At 52.6% G+C, this 7,420-nt stretch overlaps 2 protein-coding genes across 2 annotated transcripts in view; both read right to left on the bottom strand.

Annotated features, from left to right (window-relative positions):
* The window catches only part of FOXG_17679 (uncharacterized protein), a gene marked incomplete at its 5' end in the record, with an annotated part of 2,161 nt that extends 1,710 nt beyond the window's left edge, over positions 1–451 (bottom strand). Inside the window, one exon of the mRNA XM_018397685.1 lies at positions 3–451. Coding sequence (XP_018258792.1) covers positions 3–451 — 449 coding nt within the window. The remainder of the gene's footprint in view (positions 1–2) is intronic.
* Positions 452–2,840: 2,389 nt separating this feature from the next.
* FOXG_22917 (uncharacterized protein) lies at positions 2,841–7,162 on the bottom strand (the record flags this gene model as incomplete). Its single annotated transcript, XM_018403342.1, has 2 exons — positions 3,716–7,162; positions 2,841–3,011 (listed from the first exon to the last, which is right to left on the bottom strand). Exons 1-2 carry the CDS (start codon positions 7,016–7,018, stop codon positions 2,841–2,843), a joined length of 3,474 nt encoding a protein of 1,157 aa, XP_018258791.1. The 5' UTR covers positions 7,019–7,162.
* Between the last annotated feature and the right edge of the window lie 258 nt (positions 7,163–7,420).

The following is a 7,420-nucleotide window of genomic DNA, read 5'->3' as shown; positions in this document are numbered from 1 at the left end:
GTGCAGACCAAGGTCGTAGTCTTGGTGGCGCGTCGATGTGCGCTGCGACCTGTTCCGCATCATGTCTCGTTTCTGTCGGCTGACCCGTGAGTGAAGGAACTGCCTGATCATCGGTGCTATCAGAGGCCGTTGGATAAGACGGCGGATGTTCATCAACGCATACTGAAGGCCTAGCTTCTGCACGCACGTTTATAGCCAAGGCGGGAGCAGAAGGTACTGTCTGGCGCGCTGGCAAAGTAATTGCAGTGCCAGTGTGCATCAAACCGTTACGCGACGCATCCTCAGGTGGCACCTGGCCATGCACAGAGTTGATCACGCGGATACCAGGGTAAGCAGGACACTCCTGACGAACCAGGCTTCGATGTTTCTGCTGTTGTCGACGGCGCCGATTCCTAGCCCGCTCGCTTTCGCTTTCGATCTTGTATGGGTTTGTGAAGGCTCGACGACCCATACTTAACGAAGAACTTGCTTCCTTTGACTTGATCATTCATCTTTTCCGCCATGATTGCAGCTCCCCTTCTTTATTTCAATTGCGAGGCTGACTCTCCGAATAAGTCTAATTACGTGTTTAAGTTAAATTAGAAATAACGGCAGTTGCGAATCACACAACTCGTAGGAGGAGTTATCACATTTTAACAAGGGTGGCGATTGGTGCCGAACACGACGCGAGAATACGGATTAACTTTGGTTGCGATCTAGCGCCTATCATCAGTTTGTTATGTTCAGGACGTCGGAAGTGGGTACTCGCAGGGGTATTCGCTTTTAAACAAGTGTTTATTGGTTCATGGGCAAACAGCAGGGATATCGTGCATTTTAAACGATTGCTGATTGGTTGTTTTGAAGCAGGGGATAGAGCCCGCTTGAATAGCTGCTTACCCTATATACACTTTAAGGTCAACTTTTTGGCCGTTACAGGTCGCCTCGAATAGAAAAAATGCATTTTCTTCGATTAAATCAACTTATAGAAGTTTTTACTACAGTGTGGTATATTTTTTGGACCGCACATCATTACGGTTGGAAGGTGTTGCGCCGAGATCTACTTTGTTGCTCTGTTTGAACGCACAGGTCAACCCTGACCCCTCCAACCATCATAGATATCGACAAAGCCCGAGTGTTCCCGCGTGAACCTTTGCACGCCCGTGGCTGACGGTAGAAGAAATCCGTTGCAGTCATAAGCTTGTGAAGTTACTCCATTGGAAGAGTTGTCTGAGGAGCGAGTACAAGGCCGCCGTACCCAATCATCCAACATGCTTGTATTTCGTAACTGCGATGACGGCGTTGCAGATGCTGTCGCATGGCTTCGTCCCTGGGCTTCATCAGATCTACGTGATAACCGAGCAGAGCCTTGAGATTGTGGAGTCGAGGATCTCGCATCGTTCTTTAGCTGCAGTCGACGCCCGCGCTGTTTGTCTGCCGCGTGCTCTAAGCGAGTAGGTGGTGCATCTGTCACAGAAACTTAGCTTCTCTTTCTCAGATTGAGTACTTGGATGTTGGAGATCACAAGTGTGAGGCGACCAAGGCGGTGGCAAGGTGTGGAGGAAGGAGGAACATTCTACAAGAGATCGTGCCTGTACATAAACAGTGGCTCCCTTGCTGCACTTTTAGGATGAATTAAGCAACAAGAATCTTCTCATTTCAACATTGGAAGCTCACGACGTCGGCGGTGAGTCACCTTCTTCGAGGGTTTAGCAGTGGATCCCGGCATATGCTCGGAAAACGTATTGTGAGGGCCAAATTCAAGTGGCTGCGACGAAAATGGTGGAGTAATGCGGGGTTTCTCAACAGTGGAATAATCCACGACTTGACGGGTCTAGGGCAGGCGCGCCCCTTATGGAATGGGATCGTGATTTTATGATTAGTAGTTACGAAAAAGAACTCTACCCCTGTCAGGTGGCACAAAAAAGAATTCTACTAAAGTTCCTCATGTCATCCGGCAGTAGGATTCCTGGTCCAAGCCTGCAAGTATACATGTTCATACGTAGCCTTTGCCTTGACGTGCAATTCCAGCCGCCGCCTCTCATGTTCTGCACTCACATGGCGAGTTATAACCAGGCTGCTGATTGTGAGAAGATCGCAGAACTTGCAGGTGAACCCGTCGAATAGTGGCAGGTTAGGATCATACAGGGACTCGTTTTGGCGTAACAGCGCGTTGGCAGGATCCAGCAGTGGAAGCTCCCGGTTGTCCCAAAGACGAATAACTCCACGACAGTCGTCAATCGGTATGTTATGCCTTTTCCTAAGATGCTCGTTCACTTGGGAAGGCTTGGAGGAAAGAGCAAAGCCACATTACTCCTGAAAGCAGATAAGGAGCTGGGCCTGAGGATGGATTAAGAGCTGGAGGCAGGAAAAGATATTATCATCAGCCATCCTTATTCAGAACGTCATTTCTTAATCGCAAATTGGTACGAAAGGAGATCAAGAGGAGATAAACTGAATATCACTAGGCGGAAAGTACTGTTATTAAACCATCTGATCTGCCGTGACAGGGGTGTGTGTCGTGTACGGGCCATGATTTCGTGTATCAGGACCTGATACGCGGGGTAATTGGTACAGTACTAGGTCTACCAGACGTCGTCGTCGGATAAGTGTGAGGTGCATTTAGAAAGACAATGATTAAGACATAAATCGCAGCAGGCGGACGACGGCCTCCTGCCCCTTCTCGACGGCCAAACATAGCGGCGACTGGCTGTTATAATCCTTCGCCTCGATATCGGCGCCCTTCTCGAGCAGCAGTTCGACTATGGCCTTATGCCCATTCTGGACGGCCCACAATAGCGGCGTGCGGCCGAAGGTCCTGTCCTTCGCCTCAACGTTGACACCCTTCTCGAGCAGCAGTTCGACTATGGCCTTATGCCCCTCCCTGGCGGGCCCACAATAGCGGCGTGCGGCCGATTGGTCCTGTCCTTCACCTCAACGTTGGCACCCTTCTCGAGCAGCAGTTCGACTATGGCCTTATGCCCATTCTGGACGGCCCACAATAGCGGCGTGCGGCCGAAGGTCCTGTCCTTCGCCTCAACGTTGACACCCTTCTCGAGCAGCAGTTCGACTATGGCCTTATGCCCCTCCCTGGCGGCCCACAATAGCGGCATGCGGCCGAAAGTCCTGTCCTTCACCTCAACGTTGGCACCCTTCTCGAGCAGCAGTTCGACTATGGCCTTATGCCCATTCTTAACGGCCCCGCACAGTGGCGTCTGGCCGTCATTATTCATCGCCTCGACGTTGGCACCTTTCATAAGCAGCAGTTCAACCATAGCCTTATGCCCCTCCCCGGCGGCCCACCACAGCGGCGTGCGGCCGAAAGTCCTGTCCTTCGCCTCAACGTTGGCACCCTTCTCGAGCAGTAGTTCGACCATGGCCTCGTGGCCATTCTGGGCGGCCCACCACAGCGGCGTGCAGTCTAAGAACTTGACCTTCGCCTCGATATCGGCGCCCTTCTCGAGCAGCAGTTCGACCACGGCCTCGTGGCCGTTCTGGGCGGCGCGCCACAAAGACGTGCGGCCGTTGCTATCCCTTGCCTTGATGTTGGCGCCCTTCTCGAGCAGCAGTTCGACCATGGCCTCGTGTCCCTTCTCGACGGCCCACAATAGCGGTGTGCGGCCGAAGGTCCTGTCCTTCACCTCAACGTTGGCAACTCGAGCAGCCGTTCGACCATGGCCTCGTGTCCCTTCCCGACGGCCCACAATAGCGGTGTGCGGCCGAAGGTCCTGTCCTTCACCTCAACGTTGGCACCTTTCTCGAGCAGTAGTTCGACTATGGCTTCGTGGCCGTTCTTGGAGACCCATAACAGTGGCGTCCAGCCGTTATCATCCATCGCCTCGATATCGGCGCCCTTCTCGAGCAGTAGTTCGACTATGGCTTCGTGGCTGTTCTCAACGGCCCACAATAGCGGCGTCTGGCCGTACTTATCCATCGTCTCAATATCGGCGCCCTTCTCGAGCAGCAGTTCGACTATGGCCTTATACCCATTCTGGACGGCCCACCACAGCGGTGTGCGGCCGAAGGTCCTGTCCTTCGCCTCAACGTTGGCACTCTTCTCGAGCAGTAGTTCGACTATGGCTTCGCGGCCGTTCTCAACGGCCCACAATAGCGGCGTCTGGCCGTTATTATCCATCGTCTCAATATCGGCGCCCTTCTCGAGCAGCAGTTCGACCACGGCCTCGTGGCCGTTCTGGGCGGCGCGCCACAAAGACGTGCGGCCGTTGCTATCCCTTGCTTTGATGTTGGCACCCCTCTCGAGCAGCCGCTGGAACCCAATCCTGAGCCCGTTCTCGGCTGCAAACAACACTGGGGTCACCTTGCCTTCAAAATACAAGTCAGAGCCATTGCCGAACAATAACTTTACTAGCCCCTGTTGGCTGCTTATTGCCCCACAGTGCAGAGGTGTCCACCGATCCTCGTTTGCAATGGTGTCCTTGGCGCCTTCGCTGGGCAGCAGCTCGACTACCTCCAAGTGTTCATTTATTTCCGCAAACCATCGCGGCGTCCAACCGTACTTGTCTTCGGCCTCGATATTGGCGCCTTTCTCTACCAGCAACTGCACCACTGCTTTGTGCCCGTTCATCGCCGCAAAATGCAGGGGTGTCCAACCAGTCTTGCAGTCTTCTGCGTTGACATCGGCACCGTACTCGACCAGTATCTTGACTAACCCTTCGTCCCCGTTTTCAGCTGCACAATGCAGCGGCGTCCAACCAATCTTACTGTCCATAGCCGCGACATTGGCGCCGTTCTCCACCAGCAACTGCACCACTGCTTTGTGCCCGTTCATCGCTGCAAAATGTAGAGGTGTCAGATTGTTGCACCCCTCCGCGTCGACAGGGATTTTCTCATCCTTCAGTAGAATATTGACTACGGGTTCAAATCCCATCTGTGCTGCTATGTGCAGTGCAATATTCCCGTTGTTGTCTTTCGCAGTTGCTTGGCTTCCATTTTGCAATAACAGTTCCACAATGGCAGTGGAGCCTCCCCAGGCAGCACGATGCAGCGCAGTCTGCCCATTCTTGCATTGTGCTTCCAGATCAGCCTTGAAAAGCAAATCTTGAACAGTCTTCACTTCCCCTCGTTCCGCTGCAAGATGTAGGAGCTGCTGTCCAAGTCTATCAGCCACATCTAAATCAGCTGTTTTCATGTTAAATATGTCACGGTACCCTCGCCAGATTGCATAATGCAATGCTGTTCTCCGCGAAACTGGTTCCCTGGCGATAGGTCCGACACTTCGTAATAAGCTCTTGGCAGCCTCCTCATCTCCCGTCAAGGCGGTCGATGTAAGGAGGGAGGGTTCCGAATCATTGTGCGCTTGATCATGTTCCCGACTTGCTGTTTCAGAAGAGCTTCTCCTTTCCGTTCCTCCTGTCAGATCGCAATTTGAAAAGTGGAACTGTTCGACGCTCATCCCTCTCTGCAAATTCGACAATCCCACGTCCAGTTCACAGGTGCTTCCATCACGTCTCAGCATTCTTTCTGCATCATTTAGCAATATTGCTTCCGTTCCGTACCAATCATCTTTATCAAAGTCGTCCTCTGTCAGGGCGGGGTGAAAATAAACTGCCCCGACATATTGATAGCTAGAGGTTGTCCGTTCTTTCGCCACTTCTTTAGCAAGAATGGCCCTACCTACCGATTCCGTGTGGTACTCAGCCAACAGGGCGCATTTGTCTAGTGCTCGCAGATGAGACCTAAGCTGTTGTTCTACCAAAGGATGTGTACCGTTCCAGATGTACCTCTTCTCCGAGACATAGTCCACCGGGATACGTCTCCATGTCCCGATGAGGTCTAGGTTTTCTGTGACCTTTAGGGAGGCTTCGAGGTCCGTCATAGGCATATTGAACAGACTAGTCGGACACCAGCAGACTTTGGACATTGTCGCTGAATTATGGAAAAGGTGTCCCGGCGAAACGGAGCCTATCTTCCTCAGAATGCCCTTATAGATGTCCTGCTGCCAAATATCCTTCTGAGGGTGTTTCGGTGCCACCTCAACGCCCGCAAGAAGCCCAGAAATGACGGCTCGATCCTTCGGCCAAGAAGTATAGCGTGCGCCTAACACCGTTAAGAGCTCGTTTAGTGTCGTGATGTTCTTCCGGAGACTCTTGATAATCCAAGATGCTTCTTTGCGAGGGCCATCTGGCTCGTTGTCCTTGGCAAGAATCTCTTCGTCGAGGTCCTTTATGAGAGGGCCGCAACGTCCTTTGAAGATTACCTTTACCTTACGCGACTTGGCCAACTCCAGGGCGGTCCAGCCTCGACTGAACCAAGGCGACATGAGTATGGCAAAGCATGCGGTTTGGGGGTCCCATTCCCAGTTTCGGAGGAAGCAATCGTGCACTAAAGTGATTCTAGCGTCCTGATAATTGCTTTGGATCCTTTGGATAGCTTTGTTGCGGGCGGCTTTTTCTCTGGGAATGCAAAGTGTGTCCCACCAGATTCCGTCGCATTGAAACCGCTTCGCAATCTCCCGGAAAAATGTGTATAGGCACTCGTTGACTACTCCGTCTCGCCGGGTCCCAGTCCCGGTTCCATCTGACCAAACGTGGGAGATTGCCATATACGGCTGCGGGGGTTCGATCATGGATTTTCCGTCCAAACCCCATACGGTCGACACTCCCCTCTCTGCAGCGTTGTTGAGCATCTTTCTTGGAAACAGGCCACGCAGTTGTACGCAATGACGTCTTTTACATTCGCGGCCTTCCTGGCACTCGTGGCCTTCTTGGCACCTGTGGCCTTCTTGGCACTCATGACCTTCATGGCACTTATGGAGTACCTGGCACTCGTGGCGCTGTTGTACCGCCGTGAAATCGCGCTGGGAGTATTCGCAAAAATCGAACGTACAAGACTCGTGATTGCTACTCCCCTTGTAGTTGCTGTGCTCCTCATGCTCGGATCCAGAGTTGGGGATAGACTTCCAGTCCGGCAACAACTTCGGTAAGTGCTTCCTTGCAACAGTCCATACGCGGTTTGGACAGAGTTTGAGTTCTGCTGTTGCTTTCTGAAAGGCCTTCAGGAGCTCTTCGCTATCTGCACCCATGGTTGGTGAAGGTTATACAGGCTGTTATTTCCAGTTGTAGTAGGCCTCGCGTTATATTTCGAATGTCCCTGATGCGATGGACGGCGCTTTTGTAAAGTAACGTCTTGCTATCGATAGTCTTAGCTTTCCCGAGATGAGTCGCAGGTACCAAATATGGGAAAGTGGACGCCGCTACAGGATGGAGGGAGGTATTTGTCAGACCGGCTCAGCCGCTGGGCGACGTGTCACATCGGGTTCAGCTTGGCTGTCTTGAGGACCGCTGCTGGGGTTGCGAATGTGACCAAGAAAGGCAGGCAAGAGACGACGAGTGGCAGAAGGATTGAGAGCAGCGCGAAGCGAACCTATCATAATTCCGGTGCGGGGTTGTGCCAATACACCGGCTTATTTCAGAAGTCGTATGGG

This window comes from Fusarium oxysporum, genomic scaffold, assembly GCF_000149955.1.
Source record: "Fusarium oxysporum f. sp. lycopersici 4287 supercont2.69 genomic scaffold, whole genome shotgun sequence".
Lineage (NCBI taxonomy): Eukaryota > Fungi > Ascomycota > Sordariomycetes > Hypocreales > Nectriaceae > Fusarium > Fusarium oxysporum.
The sequence above is the reverse complement of the archived record's forward strand: the minus strand, read 5'-3'. Positions and strand labels throughout refer to the sequence as shown.